Raw genomic sequence first — 24,227 nt, 5'->3', positions numbered from 1 at the left:
GAGATTTCGAGGGGTGGAGAGGAGTCTCATCGGGGCCCCGAAATTCTTAGTGGCAGCCCTGGGTTCAGGGTTTAAAACTATAGCTCCATGGGGTTTTCTAAAGTAGCTGCTTATCGCCCTCTCCAAAAGCACCGGTTATACCGGGAGCAGAAGTGTCCTATGTGTGATAAAACCGAGGACTATTCACAGTCGCGCTCAATGCTGCCTTGTTTCGTCACATCGCTTTGCTGCCTTCCCGCTTTGCTTTCGGACTACATTTGAGCCTAACAGCGCCCCGTCCGCCGCCTCACTCACTGAAGACCTCGCCGACCGCCGTAGAGTGAGTGCAGGAGACTACGTAGGCGGAAGTCGCTGTCCAGAATGTGACTTGCGCAGACGAGGCCTGTCATAGACTGCGGTTGTATGCGGACTCTCGCCTGTGATTACTGTGAAGTCAGCAGTGGCTGTGGAGCATGGCGCTGGTCTATGGAACCCTGAAGCTGTGAGTATTCTTCCAGCCTGTGCTCACTAAGTGTGCGGGCCGCTGTGACTGAGCAGGTCCCGGTGCCATTAGATGGCGGACGCCTGCAGATAAGGTTCTCTGCACAGCTGCTGCTTGTGTCCGAGCAGCCCTGACCGTGAAGCGCCACATTGCAGCACTCTATGCCCTGTGTTCTAGGGTCACACTTCATTTACTCCCCACCCTTTCGTATTGGGACTCCTCTAAGAATTGTACAGCACTTTCCATTGCCGCCACCAGATGGCGCCTGTTCTGTAGCTTTCTTGCCTCCTGTCACCGCCCGTTGAAGTAATGAGAGTGCAGAAGTTGCACAAGAAGGTGTATTCACTTCACTTCGTCACTGCACTTAAGGTACCTTCACACTCAACGATATCGCTAGCGATCCGTGACGTTGCAGCGTCCTGGCTAGCGATATCGTTGAGTTTGACACGCAGCAGCGATCAGGATCCTGCTGTGCCATCGTTGGTCGGAGCAGAAAGTCCAGAACTTTATTTCGTCGCTGGATCTCCTGCAGACATCGCTGAATCGGCGTGTGTGACGCCGATTCAGTGATGTCTTCACTGGTAACCAGGGTAAACATCGGGTTACTAAGCACAGGGCTGCGCTTAGTAACCCGATGTTTACCCTGGTTACCAGCGTAAACGTAAAAAAAAACAAACACTACATACTTACCTTCCGCTGTCTGTCCAGTGTCCTCCTGCGCTGTGCTTCTCTGCACTGTGAGCGCCGGCCAGCCGGAAAGCAGAGCACAGCGGTGACATCACCGCTCTGCTTTCCGGCTGGCGCTCACAGTCAGTGCAGAGAAGCAGAGCGCCGGAGGACAGACAGCGGAAGGTAAGTATGTAGTGTTTTTTTTTTTTTACGTTTACGCTGCTAACCAGGGTAAACATCGGGTTACTAAGCGCGGCCCTGCGCTTAGTAACCCGATGTTTACTCTGGTTACCAGGGGACCGGCATCGTTGGTCGCTGGAGAGCGGTCTGTGTGACAGCTCTCCAGCAACCAAACAGCGACGCTGCAGCGATCGGGATCGTTGTCTGGATCGCTGCAGCGTCGCTAAATGTGAAGGTACCCTTAGTTTTCGCTGCAGAATCCTCACGTATTCTTAACCAAGATCCCAGTGAAAATCCGCCATAATACGGCTACCCCCAAGGCTGTGCTTTCCAGATAATATCGAAATCTTCAGCAGTACACACTTCAGGCCTTGAGTAATGCTACGTCTGTTCGCTGAGCCACAGCAAAACTGCAATGCTTTCCAGAGTAAATACATAGAATTTTTTTCTATCCTAATGATTGCCCGATGTCGGAGAGCGCATTGGCGGCACAGATCTATAATATAACGCTGGGAGCGTCACTCTGTCCGAAGCCTTTATAGACTGCGCAAGCGTCAGCGCAGTCTGGCCCCCACAGAGTGACGCTCCCAGGAGATCGCGGTATGCGTAAACACTGAATGCACACCGCGATCTCCACCGGAGAGTCAGGGACCGCCAGGAGGGTAAGTATATTCACCTGTCCCCCGTTCCAGCGCTACGTGCGGCTCCGTCTCCCGGGTCCTCTGCTGTGACGTTCACAGTTCAGAGGGCGCGATGACGCGCTTAATGCACGCCGGCGCCGCCCTCTGACTGAACAGTCACAGCCAGAGGATCCGGAAGATGGCGGCGCGCAGCGGTGGAACGGGACAGACAGGTGAGTATAGCAAGTGCTGGGGGCCTGAGCTAGCGATGATACCGGCACCTGACCCCCACAGCGCGCCGGTGTCACCGCCTGCTCAGGCCCCCAGCACTTGGCGCCCAGCGACCATAGGTGAGTATGGTATTTTTTTTTTTTTATATATGGCAGCAGCATACGGGGCATATAATACAATGGAGCATCTTATGGGGGGCATATAATACAATGGAGCATCTTATGGGGCCACCAACCATAATGGAGTAGTGTACGGGGGCATATATTATGGAGCATCTTATGGGGGCCATAAACCTTTATGGAGTAGTGTATAGGGGCATAAACACTGGAGCGTCTTATGGGGGCCATAAACCTTTATGGAGCAGTGTACGGGGGGGCATACACACTGGAGCGTCTTATGGGGGCCATAAACCTTTATGGAGCAGTGTACGGGGGGGCATACACACTGGAGCGTCTTATGGGGGCCATAAACCTTTATGGAGCAGTGTACGGAGGCATACACTATGGAGCATCTTATGGGGGCCATAAACCTTTATGGAGCAGTGTACGGAGGCATACACTATGGAGCATCTTATGGGGGCCATCAACCTTTATGGAGCAGTGTACGGGGGGGCATACACTATGGAGCATCTTATGGGGCCATAAACCTTTATGGAGCAGTGTACGGGGGGCATACACTATGGAGCATCTTATGGGGGCCATAAACCATAATGGAGCAGTGTACGGGGCATATACTATGGAGCATCTTATGGGGGCCATCAACCATAATGGAGCAGCTTATGGGGCATATGGATGGGAGAAGCAAATTAAAGAATGGTGGCGCAGAATGGGATCAGCACATGACAGAACGGGGGCGCAGGATGGGAGCAGCACATGACAGAACGGGCGCAGGATGGGAGCAGCACATGACAGAACAGGGGCACAGGATGGGAGCAGCACATGACAGAATGGAGGCGCAGGATGAGTGCAGCAAATGACAGAATGGAGGCGCAGGATGGGTGCAGAACATGTCAGAATGGAGGCACAGGATGGGTGCAGCACATGTCAGAATGGGGGCGCAGGATGAGAGCAGCACATGTCACAATGGGGGCGCAGGATGGGAGCAGCACATGACAGAATGGGGGCGCAGGATGAGTGCAACACATGACAGAATGGGGGCGCAAGATGGGTGCAACACATGGCAGGATGGGGGCGCAGGATGGGTGCAGCACATGACAGGATGGGGACGCAGGATGGAGCAGCACATGTCAGAATGGGGGTGCAGGATTGGAGCAGCACATGCCAGAACGGGCGCAGGATGGGAGCAGCACATGACAGAACGGGCGCAGGATAGGAGCAGCACAGGATGGGAGCAGCACATGACAGAATGGGGGCGCAGGATGGGTGCAGCACATGACAGGATGGGGATGCAGGATGGAGCAGCACATGTCAGAATGGGGGTGCAGGATTGGAGCAGCACATGCCAGAACGGGCGCAGGATGGGAGCAGCACATGACAGAACGGGCGCAGGATAGGAGCAGCACATGACAGAACAGGGGCACAGGATGGGAGCAGCACATGACAGAATGGGGGCGCAATATGGGTGCAACACATGACAGAATGGGGGCGCAAGATGGGTGCAACACATGGCAGGATGGGGGCGCAGGATGGGTGCAGCACATGACAGGATCGGGACGCAGGATGGAGCAGCACATGACAGGATGGGGACGCAGGATGGTGCAGCACATGACAGGATGGGGACGCAGGATGGAGCAGCACATACCAGGATGGAGACCATATACCAATATAGATGCTCGCCACCCGGGCGTAGAACGGGTTCAATAGCTAGTTGTATATAAACAAGAAAAAAAAGTGGTTCCAGCTTCAATAAAATCATGAAAATTTTAATCCAACTTGTTAAAATGGAGAAAAAACTCCTGAGACAACACCATGGCACATACAGATTGTATATACTGGGCTTCGCTTGCCTTTGGTCCAGAAAGGGTCTGGCAGTTCTGTGAATGCACTCTGCAGCGGCAGGAAGACAACGTTTCTCCAGTGCTCTCCATCTTCATATTTCATGGATCCCACTTCCTGATTAACTACAGGCCCAAGCTTGAGTAGGCAAACATGAGTCAGGCGGTGTTGCAGTCCACGCTCTATTTCTTTCTGTTGTGGTACGTCCTCACACTTTGAATTGTGTTGCCTCCTAATCATTTAGTAGTGGTGTTCTCAGGAAATAACTTATTATTATTATTATTATTATTATTACTACTAGATGGTTGCCCGATTCTAACGCTTCGGGTATTCTAGAATATGTATGTCCACGTAGTATATTGCCCAGCCATGTACTATATTGCCCAGTGACATAGTATACAGCAGAGCCACATAGTATATTGCCTAGTGACGTAGTATATTGCCCAGTCACGTAGTATACAGCACAGAGCTACGTAGTATATTGCCCAGTGATGTAGTATATTGTCCAGTCACGTAGTATACAGCACAGAGCTACGTAGTATATAGCCCAGTGATGTAGTATATTGTCCAGTGACGTAGTATACAGCACAGAGCTACGTAGTATATAGCCCAGTGATGTAGTATATTGTCCAGTGACGTAGTATACAGCACAGAGCCACGTAGTATATTGCCCAGTGATGTAGTATATTGCCCAGTCACGTAGTATACAGCACAGAGCTACGTAATATATTGCCCAGTGATGTAGTATATTGCCCAGTCACGTAGTATACAGCACAGAGCTACGTAGTATATTGCCCAGTGATGTAGTATATTGTTCAGTGACGTAGCATATTGCACAGCCCATGTAGTATATTGCCCAGCCACGTATGGCACAGGTTAAAAAAATAAAAAATAAACATATACTCACCTTCTGCCGGCGCGTTGTAGCACTGTCGCCTGTGTGGGGTGCAGGCGGCATCTTCCGGTCCCAGGGTGTGCTGACGTCGCGGTCACGTGACCGTGACATCACGGTAGGTTCTTGTCGTGCAGGACCTGTCATGACGTCGCGATCACATGACCGTGTAGTGGTCACATGGCCGTGACATAACGGCAGGCCCTTTCCGCGCAGGCGCGCAGGACTTGTGATGACATCGCGGTCACATGACCGTGACGTCATGGCAGGTCCTTCTGCCAGACCATCCGTGCCGGTTGCATCGCAAGGAGCGGGAAAGGCGGCGTAGGTGAGTATATAATCATTGTTTTATTTTTTTTATTATTTTTAACATTCAATGTTTTTACTATTGACGCAGCCTATGCAGCGCCAATAGTAAAAAAACTTGGTCACACAGGGTTAATAGCAGCGGTAACGGACTGCATTACACCGCGGCATAACGCGGTCCGTTACCGCTGCCATTAACCCTGTGTGAGGGTAGACTGGAGGGGTGTATGCGGGCGCCGGGCAGTGAGTGCGGGGAGTAAGGAGCGGCCATTTTCTTCCGGACTGTGTGCATCGCTGATTGGTTGCGGCAGCCATGACAGGCAGCTGCCGAGACCAATCGGCGAACGAATAACCGTTACAGACAGACAGAAGGACAGACGCAAGTGACCATTAGACAATTATATAGTAGATTATTATCATTTGCGTTAAGCAGAGACCTCATGAGTCCAAGTGTATTTTATATCCACCCGCTCAGTTTCACTGCTGCACCTTGTGCTGTGTGAGATTATCACAAGTAAAATGGGTGGACACTATATTCAGCTCATGAATACACTTCCATTCAATATTTACACTTTTTCTCGGCTTTACAAATATAAAGTCATTCTAGTAACTTTCAAAGCACACCAGCCTTATTAGATCTAAGATCTATTAATGCTTTTTGGAAATGTCATTGTTTGAAAGCATTGTGTTCAGGTACCAAGTTTTATTTCATTGTGCTCAAGAGACATGTCCTCTGATTCATTCTGGCCAAACCACTCCAGTGTTTCAGAGAAAGTAAAGTTACATCATCCATCCAAAAACCAAATTAGTCTGGCACTGCCCCCTGCTGTCTCTTCCCAGGGGATTGACCAGTGAGACCTGTCAATCACTGAGAGTGGAGCTGGGAACAGAGAGCTGGCGGCAGCCCCTGACTCGTCTCTTCTCCCGCTATGGTTCCCTACTCCAAATTCTAACTATATTTTCTCTGAAATGCTGGAGAGTGCAGCTTTAATTTGTTAGTTAGGTATGGAAGTGTCTCTTAGCGTTCACCTGTTCACACCTGATTTTCTCTTTGGAAGTGACGGTCAGTGTTTGATAGCTATACAGTTAGGTCCAGAAATATTTTAACTGACCAAATAGTTGTGATTTGGGCTCTGTATGCCACTTTTTTTTTTGGATTGAAAATGAAACAACTGAGATGCAATTCAAGTGTGGACTTCCAGTTTTCATTAGAGATTGAACAAAAATAGCTCGTGAAACGTTGGAATTTCCAAGGTTGGGGAGATGGAGTCCATTTTGGTAGAGTATGCATAAAATGGATGACTCTGACTCCTAAAATCTAATATATAAAGCTGTGTGTGTGTATGTATGTATGTATGTATGTCCGGGATTGGCATCTGCACCGTTGCAGCTACAGCCACAAAATTTTGCACAGTCACACGTCTGGACCCTGAGAGCGTCATAGGCTATGTTGTGAGGTGAAATTTTAACCCCGCGCTTTCCAATTCACCAAACAATTTTGCCCCTATCTAGATAATGGTGAAAAAGTGAAAGGAAAAGTGTTGGAGGCAAATTGACAGCTGCCAGATGTGAACAAGGGGGACTTAAATAGTGAGAGCGATGGCACCAAAGAGTATATACCGTACAGTTGCTAAGGTGGGGCCCCGACATGGGATACTCACCACACACGGGGATATGAACACACACACAAAAGGCGCCACAAACTACCACGTGCTTGAACACATATACCACCCTCAGCACACATTTCACCACACATACACCAACCTAGCCACATAAACGTCGAAACACAAAAGTCGCCGCTCAAAACTCGCCATGCGCAAAACTCGCCACATGCAAAACTAGCCTCACGCAAAACTCGCCACACGTGCAAAACTCACCTCATGGAAAACTCGCCACATGCAAAACTTGCGCACGCGGAAAAATTGCCACATGCACAAAAGTTGCAACACATGCAAAGTTGCCTCACACAAAACTTGCACATACTCAAAACGCACCACACATAAAACTCGCCACGCGCAAAACTCGCCATGCGCAAAACTTGCTGCACACAACTTGCTACACTAACCTGTCACATGCAACTCGACACACAAAAAGTTGCTACACGCATGTCACCACACAAAACTCATCCCACAAAAGTCGCTACATGCATGTCGCCACATGCAACTCAACACACACAACTTGACACATGAAACTCGCCCTAAAACACACACAAGTCTGGTATTATCCTTCAAAAATAAAAATCTGATTAATAAGCAGACAAACTACAAGAGCAACAAATGTACCATATAGGAAATACGGCAGCTGTCAGTCACATGACCTGTCTATTATGTGTATGTGTGAGCTAATATATACTGCCAGGGGGGAGGGCTTCCTGTTGGTGGGGGATTTATCAGGCTGCCAATTTAGCTTACAAATACTGAGGTAAAAATACTGAGCAAATAACGTGTGAACGCGGTCTAATACAGGAGGAGATGACACACAGATATATACTATATACAGGAGGAGATGACACACACAGGTATATAATATATACAGGAGGAGATGACACACAGATATATACTATATACAGGAGGAGATGACACGTATATACTATATACAGGAGATGACACACAGGTATATACTATATACAGGAGCAGATGATACACAAGTATATACTATATACAGGAGCAGATGATACACAGGTATATACTATATACAGGAGCAGATGATACACAGGTATATACTATACACAGGAGCAGATGACACACATATATACTATATACAGGGGAGATGGCATACAGGTATATACCATATACAGGAGGAGATGGCATACAGGTATATACTATATACAGGAGGAGATGGCATACAGGTATATACTATATACAGAAGACATGACACACAGGTATATACAGGAGGAGATGACATAAAGGTATATGCTATATACAGGAGGACATGACACACAGGTATATACTATATACAGGAGGAGATGACATACAGGTATATAGTATATACAGGAGGAGATGACACATGGGTATATACAATATACAGGAGGACATAACATACAGCAGGTATATACTATTTACAGGGGAGATGACATACAAGTATATACTATATACAGGAGAAGACATACAGGTGTATACTATATATAAGGGAGATGACAAACCTGTATATACTGAGGTGAAAATGAGGGGTGCGAGTGCAAAATGAGGGAAAATAGTGGAGTGATTGGAAAATGACAGATGTGAGGTTGAAATGACAAGTGTTAGGGGGGAATGAGAGGAGTGGGGGAAAATAAGAGGAGTGAGGGGGAAAATGAGAGGTGTAAGGGAGAAAATGAGAGGTGCAAGGGAGAAAATGAGAGGCATGATGGGAAAATAAGAGACGTGAGGTGCTATAACTAACCACAGATATTTACTATGCCCAAGGCAACGCCGGGCTCTTCAGCTAGTATACAATAAATTAGTTCAATGTAGTATGTGCTGTAAATGTTTCCATAGTTTGGTAAAGTTATGAAATGTCCTATAAATGTCTATTCTGCTCCTGATCTAAGGATCTTGGCTTTTAGTGGAGATCAATCTGTGCGGCACTTTATGCACATGCTCAGTAGTGATCAGTGCTGTGGAGTTGGGAGTCAGGGAAAGAGGAGTCGGAGATGTGGCTTACCAACTCAACAGCCCTGGGAATTACAATTATTTTTCTACAAATCCTAATTTCAGGGGCTCAAAAGTAATTAGACAAAATAACTTTACCATGAATAATTTTTACTTATTTTTGAGAATCCTTTGCAGACCATGAATACCTGATGTCTGAAAGCCATGGATGTCACCAAATCGGCTTAATTCAGTTGTTGCTTGTTTGTGGGTATTTCTCAAGTTTTGTCTTAAAGGGAACCTGCACATAGCTGAACTCTGTGGGGAGAACATGAACTTTATTCTCCCTAGTAGCATTCGGCTTTAGTCTCTGGGGCGGTGTCATCGTAGGTTCAGTCACCACTCTGAGAATACAGAGCACTGACTGAAACTGGCTCTGCGTTGTGGGCGGCTGTTAGTCAGGAGTGGGGCACGGTTGCTGCGCAGGACAGCTTGATAACACTTTCCCTACAGATTATCTCCATATCTGCAGGTTAATAGGGTTTTTCTTTTTTTCCAGGTGACAAGTTCCCCTTAACACCTAAAGGCCCCTTCACATTAAGCGACGCTGCAGCGATACCGACAACGATCCGGATCGCTGCAGCGTCGCTGTTTGGTCGCTGGAGAGCTGTCACACAGACCGCTCTCCAGCGACCAACGATGCAGGTAACCATGGTAAACATCGGGTAACTAAGCGCAGGGCCACGCTTAGTAACCCGATGTTTACCCTGGTTACCATCCTAAAAGTAAAAAAAAACAAACACTACATACTTACCTAACGCTGTCTGTCCTCCAGCGCTGTGCTCTGCACTCCTCCTGTACTGTCTGTGTGAGCACAGCGGCCGGAAAGCAGAGCGGTGACGTCACCGCTCTGCTTTCTGGCTGACCGACGCTCACAGCCAGTACAGGAGGAGAGCAGAGCACAGTGCTGGAGGACAGACGGCTGTAGGTAAGTATGTACTGTTTTTTTTTTTTTTACTTTTAGGATGGTAACCAGGGTAAACATCGGGTTACTAAGCGCGGCCCTGCGCTTAGTTACCCGATGTTTACCCTGGTTACCAGTGAAGACATCGCTGGATCGGTGTCACACACGCCGATCCAGCGATGTCAGCGGGAGATCCAGCGACCAAAGAAAGGTCTGGCCCTCTAGCCCCGACCAACGACATCACAGCAGGATTCTGATCGCTGCTGCGTGTCAAACTAAACGATATTGCTAGCGAGGACGCTGCAACGTCACGGATTGCTAGCGATATCGTTTAGTGTGAAGGTACCTTTAGTGACCATCAATGTGTTTATCTTACTTCACATAAGACAGTAGGTCTACACCCGCTAGGGCTGTGGGTACTCAGAACCGAGTCAAACGGTTTTTAAAGGGGTCTTCACGGCAGCAGTGACCCGGTCTGTGGCCCTGGCACGCAATTAAAAGGGTTGAGTGAACGTTTTTAGGGGATTGTTCATGACGCCACCTGTGGTAGTCGGCTATAGATGGCCGACTTTGCTTAAAGGGGTGAATGGTGATGCAGCTAGGATGGTCCTGCTCCCCACAGGTGGAGCGGGGCCCCAGGGCTACCAGAACAGTCTGAGGGGTTGTGGTCGTTGGGGTGCAGGAATGATTGGAGGACACAGGGACTGTAGTTTCTTTACCTTTTAATTGTAGGTGCAGTCCGGAGCAGGTGGTATTGGAGATCCAGGGGTGCCACAGTAGCATCCCCCGACTGGTGAAAATGTAGCAGCTATCCACTGGACACCTTGCTGTATCAGGCTTGATTGGTGTTGGCGAAAACCATGGCTTTTTAACCCCTTAGACGCTGCTGTCAATAGTTACTACAGCAAATAAATGGTTAACAGTGTGAGGTCTCCCTCTTTAAATCCATCGGCATCCTGAGATCATGATTGTGTGGTCCTGATGTTTGCTATGGCTTTACAGTCTGTCCACTATAGTAGCCTGTTCAGAAACTAGAAACATTTAGGTGGTAAAAATAAAATATTTCCTTCCTGTCATGTCACTTTGTATTCCTGAAAAGCACCCGAATGGTTAATAAACTACCTGACGGCAGTTTTCAATACGTTGAGGGGTGTGGTTTTTAACATGTTCTCACTTTTTGGGATTTTATGACATATAGGTTTATCAGTCACCTCAAAACTGAAAAGGTCCCTAAAAAATTAAGTTTAGTAAATTTCCTTGAAAAGATGAAAAATTGCTGCTACAATTCTAAACTTTCTAAATATCCTAACAAAATAAAAGGATATTTTTAGAAATGGTGCTGATGTAAAGCAGACACAAGGTTAAAGGGGTTGTCCACTACTTTCAATTAACCCCTCCCCACCCAATGTATCCCCTCAGGGCCCCTAATGAATTTTGTAAATGCTTTATGTTGGCGGTTTAGCCTGTGAGCGGCGCTATGTCGGTGGCTGAGTCCGGGTCACGTGACCACCAGGCTGCCTCTGCCGCTAATGTCCGCCAACGTCACGTCAATTTCCAGACTCTGTAAATTGACGTGATGTCATCAGCAGGCGTGACCCAGCCTCCACAGACAACGGTCACTCATCAAGAACAGGGCTGTGGGGTCAGAGTTAGTTTTGGTTGGAGTCGGTAGAAATGTGCCGACTCCGACTCCAGCTTTAAAAAAATGTATATTTCATAATTGAACTTTCATATGAATTTTATAAATGTTACTCAAATATATATGTTCTATCAAACTATGAACAACAGTGATAAGCAGTTCTGGAGATAGGGACATTTCTTAAGGTACCGTCACACATAACGATATTGTTAACGATATCGTTGCTTTTTGTGACGTAGCAACGATATCGTTAACGAAATCGTTATGTGTGACAGCGACCAACGATCAGGCCCCTGCTGGGAGATCGTTGGTCGCTGGGGAAAGATCAGAACTTTATTTTGTCGCTGATCTCCCGCTGACATCGCTGAATCGGCGTGTGTGACGCCGATCCAGCGATGTCTTCACTGGTAACCAGGGTAAATATCGGGTTACTAAGCGCAGGGCCGCGCTTAGTAACCCGATATTTACCCTGGTTACCAGTGTAAATGTAAATAAACAAACACTACATACTTACATTCCCGGTGTCTGGTCACGTCCCTCGCCTTCAGCTTCCCGCACTGACTGAGCGCCGGGGACTTCGGGATCGTTGGTTGCTGGAGAGCTGTCTGTGTGACAGCTCTCCAGCGACCAAACAGCGACGCTGCAGCGATCGACATCGTTGTCGGTATCGCTGCAGCGTCGCTTAGTGTGACGGTACCTTTACTTCTTGTGTGTTACTGTTCTCCACTACCCTTATCTAATCTTATACTTGGTTAACCTCATGCTGCCCCAACCCCCCTACTTACAATGTATGAAACTGAAAGTGAAAATGTGTTGCAAATTCAGCTCCTCCTCTAGACTAGATGTTTGGTGTGTGTCTTCCAAGCATCTCACAGCTGCTACTCAAAAGAGGAAGACTGTAAGAAGCAGGGCTGTGGAGTCGGTAAGCCACAGTTGCGACTCCGACTCCTGGATTTTATCATGCTCCGACTCCGGCTCCGACTCCTTCATAAATGGCCAATTCGTAACAATAAATTTACTGTTGTCAAATATTAACATCGTGCTTATTCAGTTTCTCACTATCATATAAGTAATCAGACCACTTAGAGCAAAAACTATATTTATTAGAATACAATTAGAATATAGCAAATAACTTTTATAAACTTTTCTAAACTCTTGTAAGTAAATATGCAATAAACACTGTTATGCAGTTAATAAGAAGAAATCTATAAATTTGTCCTCAGAAAAAGTATTGCCTCTGTCAGATCCTCCTTCATGGATGCCCTCAAATCTGATCTAATTATTTTGAGAGCAGAGAACAACCTCTCTACACTAAAATGGGTTGGTGGCAAAGCAGTAACCACTCGGGCAACATCTCTGACAATGTCAGGATACAGAGGAATCGCTTGTTGCACTGTTATTTTTGATGAACGGTCAAATTTCTCAATTTCTTTTAGTGCACATGAAAAATTCTGCTGAAATGTACTGGCTGTGTTCTTTGATGGGGATGACTCTTCTATGCGGTAACGCTTTGCACGGTCCTTGAGATCCAAATATTTTTTTTATAATTAAATTCATCAGTTGATGAGGGTGAAGATGTGGCAGGACGACCAAGTTCTTCTTGTTCCTCCTGACTGTTCTGCAACCCTTTCCTCCTTACTGCTATTTCAAACAGAGCTTCTTTTCCTTTAGTTAGCTGTTGATCATCTAGAAGAATCCGATGCATTGGGTCTACATAAACAGCTGCCAAAAGAATGTTATTTTGTAATAGTAGCTCCTCGCTCCGTTTCATTGATGTAGCAATGCCACTTGCAATTAACCCTCCTTTGGGACAGGCAAAACATCAGGTTCTTCCACTCCTTTAAGAAAATACCTGCTTGTAATTTTTTAGTCACTGTAAATGGGTGCTCTAGCAATTTTTCCAGCTCAGTTACCTGATTCCACTGACTTTCATTTAGCGTCAGTTGAGGGTTAGCCATGTCTACAAGAAAGGTTTTCAGTTTAACCAAGCGCTGAATCATTAAGTAAGTACTGTCCCATCATGTGGCTTGATCAATAATTGCCCCTTTTCCAGCACGTCTCTTCAAAATTGAGTCAACTTTAGGGGTTCTGGCAACAGTAGCCATTTTTCTCTCCTTGCCAATCAGGGCAGCAGCATGTCCTTCTTGCAGACTGTCTCTTATAGCCAGCTGTAGCGTATGCACAACACAGCGCATGTGATGAATGGAAGAACGTATTGACACAGTTTCAACAAGATCATCTAAACTATCATGTTGCTATTCATCTGAAGCAACTTCAGTTTGCTCCTCAGTTACAATACTGTGTTCCTCTATTTCCAACATTTGTGTCTGTGGACCCAGAATGTTCGTCTAGCTGCTGGTCACCATCATTACTCTCATTCATTAGCTTAATAGTACTTATCATATTTGAAGCATTGTCTGTTACGACAGAAAGAACTTGCTCTTTTTTAAGTTCATAGTCTTGCAGAACCTTTTCCACCAAGACCTGGAGAAACTCACTGGTGTGATGAGCTTTGGTGTCTTTTACTGCCAATGTCTTGGTAACTATTTCATTTTTATCACAAACAAATCGGACATTGATGGCAAAATAGTTCACTCTGTGACGTGTACAGGCATCCATTTTAAGAAACAGAAAGCGTCCCTTGAGAGGTTTTTTAAGTTCTTCCTTTTGTTTAAAAGCTTCTTCGATAACTAATTTTCTAATACTCTCTCTCTCCAGAGAAACACCAAGCTTGCGGGCCATTTCCCCATTCAGACACATAAAAGCTGGTCGTGTAAATAATAAAATAGGCACAGTATCCTTTACAACAAGCTCTGTGATCTGTTTTTTTAAATGTATCTACTGTCATTGTCACAGTAACTTTGTCACTGACAAAATATCTTGCAACTGATGTCTGCAAAGTTCTCTGCTCCTTTGATTGGCTGGAAGAGCTGGGCACTGGTTCACTGGTTTGGATGCAGTCTTTCTCATCCACTGCTTTCAGTACTTCTGGATGAAAGCGCTGTAAATGTCTCTTTACAACTTCGCGCTTCATGCTCCGTCGCATTCATCGACTGGCCTACCCCGAATTAGTGAGCACCACTCCTCCCAAGCCTTACCATACACCTGCCAGGTAGCTGGCGAAACGGAGGCCCGGATTAAGGGCATCAATGATTGGCCACTGTGTCCCACAGGGACAGTGGACAGAATACCCCGGGGTTGCGCGTTGGGCTGCTGGATTCTGAAACCCTGCCAATTAGAAAATAAAAGTGGGTTAATGATATTATCATCTACTTCCGCCACCACGGTGGCTCTACACCAAATATTGTTTTCAAGGCATATCAGCGCAAGCCGGCGCAAGAGAGCGAGTATGGGCAAGGATGAAGAAGACATGTGATTTAGACTCCTCGCTGTTTTCACATTTTTTTGTTTGGAAACGAATGTTCATGTTTCTCAACTGAACGGTCCATATCTCCATCGCTGCTACTACCGCAAACAATTCCCATAGGGCTGGGTCTTGCCCCCATTTTGTTGACGTCAATTTCTCTGGCCAACCAGACCATTGGTTTTTATAGATTGTTGCGAAACCCTCTTTTTTGTTCCACCCTATTGTCAGCCCTAATTCCTTGCTTGTGATCTCTCTAGCCATGACGCACCTCCGTTTTCTCCGGTGACAATGGCACGCCGAATTTGAGTGAGATAGATTTGAATTTTTCTTGTAGATCGGAGCAGAGTTTAGAATTTCTGGGGCCGACGAACAGGAAATCGTCGAGGTAGTGAATTAGGGATTTACTGCCCGTCTCGTACCGAACTACCCAATCTAGGAAGGTGCTGAATAGCTCGAAATAGTGACATGAGATGGAACATCCCATCGGGAGGCACATATCGAAGTAATAAAGCTGGTCTACTTTGCAGCCCAGAAGGTGGAAACATTCGGGGTGAACTGGTAGTAAACGGAATGCCGATTCAATGTTGGATTTGGCTAGCAGGATGCCGGGTCCGGCTGCCCGTACTAATTCTACCGCCTTATCGAAAGACGCGTATGAGACAGAAGCTTCTTCGGGGGAAATTACGTCATTAACCGAATTGCCCTTTGGGTGAGCTAACTGATGGATTAGGCGGTATTTACCGGGTTCCTTTTTTGGTATAATGCCTAGCGGTGATATTTTCATGTTTTTGAAGGCCCAATTCTACCTCTTTTTCAATTTTTTGTCTAGGAATTTGGGGAAATTCGCGAGCCGATTTTAGGTTATCGGATAGGGTTGGCGTTCTTGTTAGCCTAAAGGGAATAAAAAACCTGTCGGAGAATCCTGCTTGCAGCTGCTGAGCCGCTTTCTTATTGGGGTAGAGCTTTAGCAAGGGGGCCATCGCGGTTACGCTCACTGGGGTTCTGCCGTGTAGGCGCTTTGTAAGGCTGACGAGTGCACCTTGATGCTGGGTGCCCCCACCGCAAGCGGAGCAATCATGTCTGAATTTGCATAATGCGTGGAATCAGCAGTTTCCCTCGTTAAATAGCCAGCAGGCCCCGGATTTTCGTACGACCACTGAGTTCTGACCTGCGGAGTAATTAGTGGTCGTGGCTGAAAAGGGGGGCTGTTTTTGGGACAGCATCAGACGCAACCATACGTCTGTTGCTTTCACCCCCCAGCCTAGATCGGGCTGTACGGCCAGACGCCTGCGGAACTCCTCATCGTACCGCCGCCAGGCTGAACCGCCGTGCGACTTGTACGAACTATATATCATGTCCTGATATATAAACAATTCGGAGCAGCGTTCCGGATGTTTCTGGCCCATAATACAGCCCAATACTGCGAAGGCCTGGAGCCAATTATTCATGGTTAGTGCAATTTTTGATCTCCCCCTATCGAAACCCCTATCGTTGGCTTTATCCACAGTTTGTTGGTCCGCTGTTAACAGCGACCATATATCAATATAATCGTTGCTCCATATTTTCTGTCTAGTTTCCTGATCTATATGAGCGCCTAGCGGGCTGATCCTGCAGAAGAAGGCATCTTTGTGTAGATTAGCGGACTGTGGTGTTGTATTGTTCACCAATTTTCCGCTCGAGTGTGATAGTTGTAGGATTAACTCCTTTACCGCTGAGGTTAGCTCCGTTTCTTGTAACATTTCCTCGCTACCCTTGGTACACTCACCGCTGCGTGTTTCTGGACGAGTGTACACCGACCCTGGAGGAACCCCCGCAGATGTTGACGGCAGGGTGGATTTGATTTAAATCTAACTGATTTAAATCACAATTTAAATCACTAGTCAGTAAGGCTTGATTTAAATCAGTGATTTAAATCAAAGTTTCTACCTAAACTAGTTCTTGCTACTTTAACATGCAAGTAGATGAAGATTTTTAGAATCACTTTTTATATTACTTTTTTCTCCCCAGTTTAATGGGTTAATCATTCATATTTGGACACCACTGTTCTGTTGTACTTAGGAAGGAGAAAAATAATCCTGACCTTAATAACAATTTAAATAGATTTATTCAACTGAAACAATAACAACATTACAGCATAAGTTATTTGCTTAAACAAACATCCATGTTTGTTAACTAATTTGGCTAAACAAAATATATATATATTTTAAGAAACTTAGACTGTCAGCCCAGCCGACACATGAAAAACTTAAATACTACTGTCCCTGCTGTCCTCTGTAGCTCACTTGTCGTCATCTTCATCATCATCATCTTCTTCTTTGTAATCCATAATCTGGAGAAGAAAAACAAGCTTTCCTGCTTTATTGGGTCCCAACCGATTTCTCAATTTAGAATGAATGAGTCCAAAGGAAGAGAATATTCTTTCAACGCCTGCAGAAGAAGCTACTGCTGTTAAAAGTGAAATCATTACTTGAACAGTCTCTAAATCCAAGCGCTTAAGTGACTTCCACCAGTTTACTGGTGTGACCTTCCTTAACCCCTTAGCGACCGCCGATACGCCTTTTAACGGCGGCCGCTAAGGGTACTTAAACCACAGCGCTGTTAATTAACGGCGCTGTGGAAAAAGTGAATAGCGCCCCCCTGAGGCCGATTTTCTCCGGGGTCTCGGCTGTCGGGGGTAGCCGAGACCCCAGAGAACATGATTCGGGTTTTTTTTTAACCCACCCCGCATTTGCGATCGCCGGTAATTAACCGTTTACCGGCGATCGCAAAAAAAACAAAAAAAAAAGCGATCTCTTTTTAATTTCTCTGTCCTCCGATGTGATTGCACATCGGAGGACAGAGAAAAGGGGTCCCAGGTGGCCCCCCAATACTCACCTAGCTCCCCCGATGCTCCTCGTGGCTCCCGGTGGGTGCCGCCATCTTAAAAATGGCGGGCGCATGCGCAGTGCGCCCGCCGGCCGGCTCCGCGAGAATCTTTGGGGTCTCGGCTGCCGGGGGTAGCCGAGACCCCAAAGAGCATGATCGGGGTCGGTTTTACCGACCCCTGTTTTGCGATCGCCGGTAATTAACTGTTTACCGGCGACCGCAAAAAAAAAAAAAAAGTAAAGTGTAATTCTCTGTCCTCTGATGTGATCGCACATCAGAGGACAGAGAAATAGGGGGATTCTGGGACCCTACAATACTCACCTGTGTCCCTGGATCCTCTTGCTGCTCCTCCTGGCCGCCGGCAGAAGAAAATGGCGGGCGCATGCGCAGTGCGCCCGCCATCTGTCTCCATCTGCCGGCCGGCAGGAGAACAGCAGTTGGGGCTAAAATTAGGGTTAGGGGTAGGGTTCGGGGTAGGGGTAGGGTTAGGGGTAGGGTTAGGGGTAAGGGTAGGGTTAGGGTTAGGGTTAGGGCTAGGGCTAGGGTTAGGGCTAAATTTAGGGTTAGGGTTGGGGCTAAATTTAGGGTTAGGCTTCTTTCACACTTACGTCGGTACGGGGCCGTCGCAATGCGTCGGCCCGACATACCGACGCACGTTGTGAAAATTGTGCACAACGTGGGCAGCAGCTGTAGTTTTTCAACGCATCTGCTGCCCAATCTATGTCCTGGGGAGGAGGGGGCGGAGTTACGGCCACGCATGCGCGGTCAGAAATGGCGGATGCGACGTACAAAAAAACGTTTCATTGAACGTTTTTTTGTGCCGACGGTCCGCCAAAACACAACTGATCCAGTGCACGACGGACGCGACGTGTGGCCATCCGTCACGATCCGTCGGCAATACAAGTCTATGGGCAAAAAATGCATCCTGCGGGCACATTTGCAGGATCCGTTTCTTGTCCAAAACGACGGATTGCGACGGATGCCAAACGACGCAAGTGTGAAAGTAGCCTTAGGGTTAGGGTTGGGGCTAAAGTTAGGGCTAGGGTTGGGGCTAAAGTTAGGGTTAGAGCTGGGATTAGGGTTAGGGTTTGGATTAGGGTTGGTATTAGGGTTAGGGTTGGCATTAGGGTTACGCTTGGGATTAGGGTTAGGTTTGGGATTAGGGTTAAGGTTAGGGTTGTGATTAGGGGTGTATTGGGATTAGGGTTAGGTTTGAGGTTAGTGTTGAGATTAGGATTAGGGGTGTGTTGGATTTAGGGTTTTGATTAGGGTTATGGTTAGGGTTGACATTAGGGTTGTTTTGGGGTAAGGGTTGGGATTATCGTTAGGGTTAGTGATTAGGATTATGGATCAGGTTGGGATTCTGGTTAGGGGTGTGTTGGGGTTAGGGTTGGAGCTAGAATTGGGGGGTTTCCACTGTTTAGGTACATCAGGGGGTCTCCAAACACGACAGCCAATTTTGCGCTCAAAAAGTCAAATGGTGCTCCCTCCCTTCTGAGCTCTGCCGTGCGCCCAAACAGTGGGTTACCCCCACATATGGGGCATCAGCGTACTCGGGATAAATTGGACAATAACTTCTGTGGTCCAATTTCTCCTGTTACCCTTGTGAAAATAAAAACTTGGGGGCTACAATATCTTTTTTGTGAAAAAAAAAATATTTTTTATTTTCACGACTCTGCATTCTAAACTTCTGTGAAGCACTTGGGCATTCAAAGTTCTCACCACACATCTAGATAAGTTCATTGGGGGGTCTAGTTTCCAAAATGGGGTCACTTGTGGGGGATTTCTACTGTTTAGGCACATCAGGGGCTCTCCAAACGCGACATGGCGTCCGATCTCAATTCCAGCCAATTCTACATTGAAAAAGTAAAACGGCACTCTTTCTCTTCCAAGCTCTGCGGTGCGCCCAAACAGTGGTTTACCCCCACATATTGGGTATCGACGTACTCAGGAGAAATTGCACAACAACTTTAGTGGTCTAATTTCTCCTGTTACCCTTGTGAAAATAAAAATTTGTGGGCGAAAAGATCATTTTTGTGTAAACAAAAGCGATTTTTTATTTTCATGGCTCTACGTTATAAACTTCTGTGAAGCACTTGGGGGTTCAAAGTGCTCACCACACATCTAGATAAGTTCCTTAAGGGGTCTAGTTTCCAAAATGGTGTCACTTGTGGGGAGTTTCCACTGTTTAGGCACATCAGGGGCTCTCTAAACGTGACATGGCGTCCGATCTCAATTCCAGCCAATTCTGCATTGAAAAAGTCAAACGGCGCTCCTTCACTTCCAAGTTCTGCGGTGCGCCCAAAAAGTGGTTTACCCCCACATATGGGGTATTGGCGTATTCAGGAGAAATTGCATAACAAAATTTATGGTTACATTTCTGTTTTTACACTTGTGAAAATAAAAAAAAATGGTTCTGAATTAAGATGTTTGCAAAAAAAAGTTAAATGTTCATTTTTTCCTTCCACATTGTTTCAGTTCCTGTGAAGCACGTAAAGGGTTAATTAACTTCTTGAATGTGGTTTTGAGAACCTTGAGGGGTGTAGTTTTTAGAATGGTGTCACACTTGGTTATTTTCTATCATATAGACCCCTCAAAATGACTTCAAATGTGATGTGGTCCCTAAAAAAAAATGGTGTTGTAAAAATGAGAAATTGCTGGTCAACTTTTAACCCTTATAACTCCCTAACAAAAAAAAAATTTGTTTCCAAAATTGTGCTGATGTAAAGTAGACATGTGGGAAATGTTATTTATTAACTATTTTTCGTGACATATCTCTCTGATTTAAGGGCATAAAAATACAATGTTTGAAAATTGTAAAATTTTAAAATTTTTTGCCATATTTCTGTTTTTTTCATAAATAATCGCAAGTAATATCGAAGAAATGTTACCACTAACATGAAGTACAATATGTCACGAAAAAACAATCTCAGAATCAGCGGGATCCGTTGAAGCGTTCCAAAGTTATAACCTCATAAAGTGACAGTGGTCAGAATTGCAAAAATTGGCCCGGTCATTAAGTACCAAATTGGCTCTGTCACTAAGGGGTTAAAATATCTTCAGCAAACATATATTTCTTGAATGGTTCCCCCTTAGCTCTGAAGTTTATTACAGTTGGCATTAAAGATGGATGATTGCTGGATACCCATGTCATAGCTAACTCCTCTTCCTCAGCGCTTAGGTTTTGACCCTGATATTGGATATTGACAATATTTGCCAAAAATGAGCTGGAGTCAGTGCTTGTCCCATTCGTTTGTTTACTGCTTGTAATTTAATTCTGTCCATGTTTAGTTCTGTTTTTAAGTGTTCACTCAGTTCCTTCCAAATTTCAACAGCATCCGCAATAAAACAGCTATTTTTCTGTATTTTGTTTAAATCTTGAGAGATGGGTTTCAGGAAGCTCAGCATATGTTCAACATTTCTCTTAAGCCCAATGTTGAGGATTTTGGCCATGACAGTGCCATCTATTTTATCTCGATTTTCTTCACAAAGTGTCATCAGAATAGGCCAGTTTTTGATATACTGCTCAAAACAGTCCACCACAGAGTTCCATCTAACATCTTGTGGGAGCGTTAGCTTGGTTCCACCCATCCTTTTCAGAGCTGCTGCAGCAAAATGATTATTACAGAAGTTTTTAGCAATTTCAACAACATTAGCCTTTATTTCTGGAACACTTAAGTCTTTGGCTAAGAGGTGCAGCAAATGAGCACTGCAACCATATGTTATTAGCAGCTTTGTATTCCCTCCCTGCTCTTCTAAATCTCTTCTCATCTTGGATACGTTTGCAGCATTGTCAGTGACCAAACTGCGTACTAGACATTTGAATTTTTGTTCACATGTCGTTATAGCTTTTACTGCCACTTCTTGTAAGTATTCTGCTGTGTGTGCATTTCCTGACGTATCCGTTGTTTGTGCAACAAAGACTTTACCTTCTTCTGTTGTTATACAAGCACATACAATAGGATCATTGTGGACCCACCCATCAATACTTAGGTTAACAATTTTACCCTCCAGAGCTGTTGCACATTGCTCCATTTCTCTGTCATACACTTGATCCAGCAGTTTCCCTGCAACATCAGCTCTGCTGGGTGGACTGTATCCTGGTCTCAGTGACTGAACCATATTAATGAAATGTGGGTTCTCAGTCAGACGGAAAGAAGAGTTCGTTGCATAAATAAACTGGGCAATTTTTTCATCAATCAACTCTTTTTCTAATCCTCTAGTTCTTATCACAAACCTATCTATGGTGGTTCCAGGAGGTAAAGGTTTTTTCTTCCTTTTGGATGATGGTGATATGTGGGTGTCTGATGATGCTGCTGCTAATGAAGCACTATCCTGGATGGATAACTCTGAAACTGTAGAACAGGATGATGGTGATCTTGGAGGTGGATAGTTTCCAGAATCCATGAATTCCCCTAAACAAAAAAAGTCAATGTTGTTATTTTATTGTTTATACAATTTCTGCTTATTGTACACAACACATCACTGCCCCTGCCCCAAAAGGAATATTTGTTTTTCTTCATAACTGTACCAAATGACAGTAACATGCAGTAATAATAAGAAATATAATTTTTCTCACACATGACAGTTCAGTCTTTAGGAATAGGATTCAATAAAAATGTTTACCAACCTGAAAATCCTGCCTGTTCAGAAGTGTTTATTTGGTCATCTTCATCACCGCACTTCTCATGATGTTGCCTCATTCGCGCCACCAGGCCTTGCATCTCTTTGTTGCATCGTTTGCATTTTGCACGCATGCCTGCCTTACCGATAGGCGAAGGAGCTTCATTAAAATATTCCCAAACTGGGTCTCTTTTACGGCCTGCTGCCATTATAAGGAAAGAATGTAATAAACCTCAGATCGTACACACAAACAGATCCAGACTTGTCTGTCTGTGGCTATGCTGCAGTATTGTGCTCAAAGTTTCACTTTCATTTTCTTGTCTGCTTGCCCTTCCTCCTCCTCACACTTAGATTCACATTCCTCTTGTGTTGTGCAGATCTATCCCACTCCAAACAATCAGAAACATATTGTCTAACTTCTTGGACTTGGCACTGAAGGGGTTGATTCTGTATTCATAGGTTTGTAGAACAATAGGATTAAGGTCTTTTTCTCAACTCTGTTCATGTTGTAACATTTTTGCCATGAAGAAGAGGCTGGGACCTCTGCGGACTCAAATTCAGTTTTGAGAACTGCGTAAGTAAAGCGAGCGTCTGTGAGAATCTAGGAGAGAAACTGCCCACTAATCCTACAGAAACCTCTGGAAGAGCATGGCATTGTGAATGTTACACATATACAGTTAGGTCCATATATATTTGGACAGAATCAACATTTTTCTAATTTTGGTTATAGACATTACCACAATGAACTTTAAACAAAACAATTCAGATGCAGTTGAAGTTCAGACTTTCAGCTTTCATTTGAGGGTATCCACATTAAAATTGGATGAAGGGTTTAGGAGTTTCAGCTCCTTAACATGTGCCACCCTGTTTTTAAAGGGACCAAAAGTAATTGGACAATTGACTCCAAGGCTATTTCATGGACAGGTGTGGGCAATCCCTTCGTTATGTCATTCTCAATTAAGCAGATAAAAGGCCTGGAGTTGATTTGAGGTGTGGTGCTTGCATTTGGAAGGTTTTGCTGTGAAGTAAACATGCGATCAAAGGAGCTCTCCATGCAGATGAAACAAGCCATCCTTAAGCTGCGAAAACAGAAAAACACCCATCTGAGAAATTGCTACAATATTAGGAGTGGCAAAATCTACAGTTTGGTACATCCTGAGAAAGAAAGAAAGCACTGGTGAACTCATCAATGCAACAAGACCTGGGCGCCCATGGAAGACAACAGTGGTGGATGATCGCAGAATAATCTCCATGGTGAAGAGAAACCCCTTCACAACAGCCAACCAAGTGAACAACACTCTTCAGGAGGTCGGCGTATCAATATCCAAATCTACCATAAAAAGAAGACTGCATGAAAGTAAATACAGAGGGTTCACTGCACGGTGCAGCCACTCATAAGCATCAAGAATAAAAAGGCTAGACTGGACTTTGCTAAAAAAGATCTAAAAAAGCCAGCACAGTTCTGGAAGAACATTCTTTGGACAGATGAAACCAAGATCAACCTCTACCAGAATGATGGAAAGAGAAAAGTATGGCGAAGGCGTGGTACAGCTCATGATCCAAAGCATACCACATCATCTGTAAAACACGGCGGAGGCAGGGTGATGGCTTGGGCATGCATGGCTGCCAGTGGCACTGGGTTACTAGTGTTTATTGATGATGTGACACAGGACAGAAGCAGCCGAATGAATTCTGAGGTATTCAGAGACATACTGTGTGCTCAGATCCAGCCAAATGCAGCCAAACTGATTGGTCGTCGTTTCATACTACAGATGGACAATGACCCAAAACATAAAGCCAAAGCAACCCAGGAGTTTATTAAAGCAAAGAAGTGGAAAATTCGTGAATGGCCAAGTCAGTCACCTG

The 24,227-nt window shown here is 45.5% G+C and overlaps 1 protein-coding gene across 1 annotated transcript in view; it reads left to right on the top strand.

Annotated features, from left to right (window-relative positions):
• Positions 1-318: 318 nt before the first annotated feature.
• The window catches only part of SACM1L (SAC1 like phosphatidylinositide phosphatase), a 458,875-nt gene continuing 434,966 nt past the window's right edge, over positions 319-24,227 (top strand). Inside the window, exon 1 of the mRNA XM_069730398.1 lies at positions 319-481. Coding sequence (XP_069586499.1) covers positions 453-481 — 29 coding nt within the window. The 5' untranslated portion in view covers positions 319-452. The remainder of the gene's footprint in view (positions 482-24,227) is intronic.

The sequence above is a fragment of the Ranitomeya imitator genome, chromosome 6 (genome assembly GCF_032444005.1).
Source record: "Ranitomeya imitator isolate aRanImi1 chromosome 6, aRanImi1.pri, whole genome shotgun sequence".
NCBI lineage: Eukaryota > Metazoa > Chordata > Amphibia > Anura > Dendrobatidae > Ranitomeya > Ranitomeya imitator.
The sequence above is the reverse complement of the archived record's forward strand: the minus strand, read 5'-3'. Positions and strand labels throughout refer to the sequence as shown.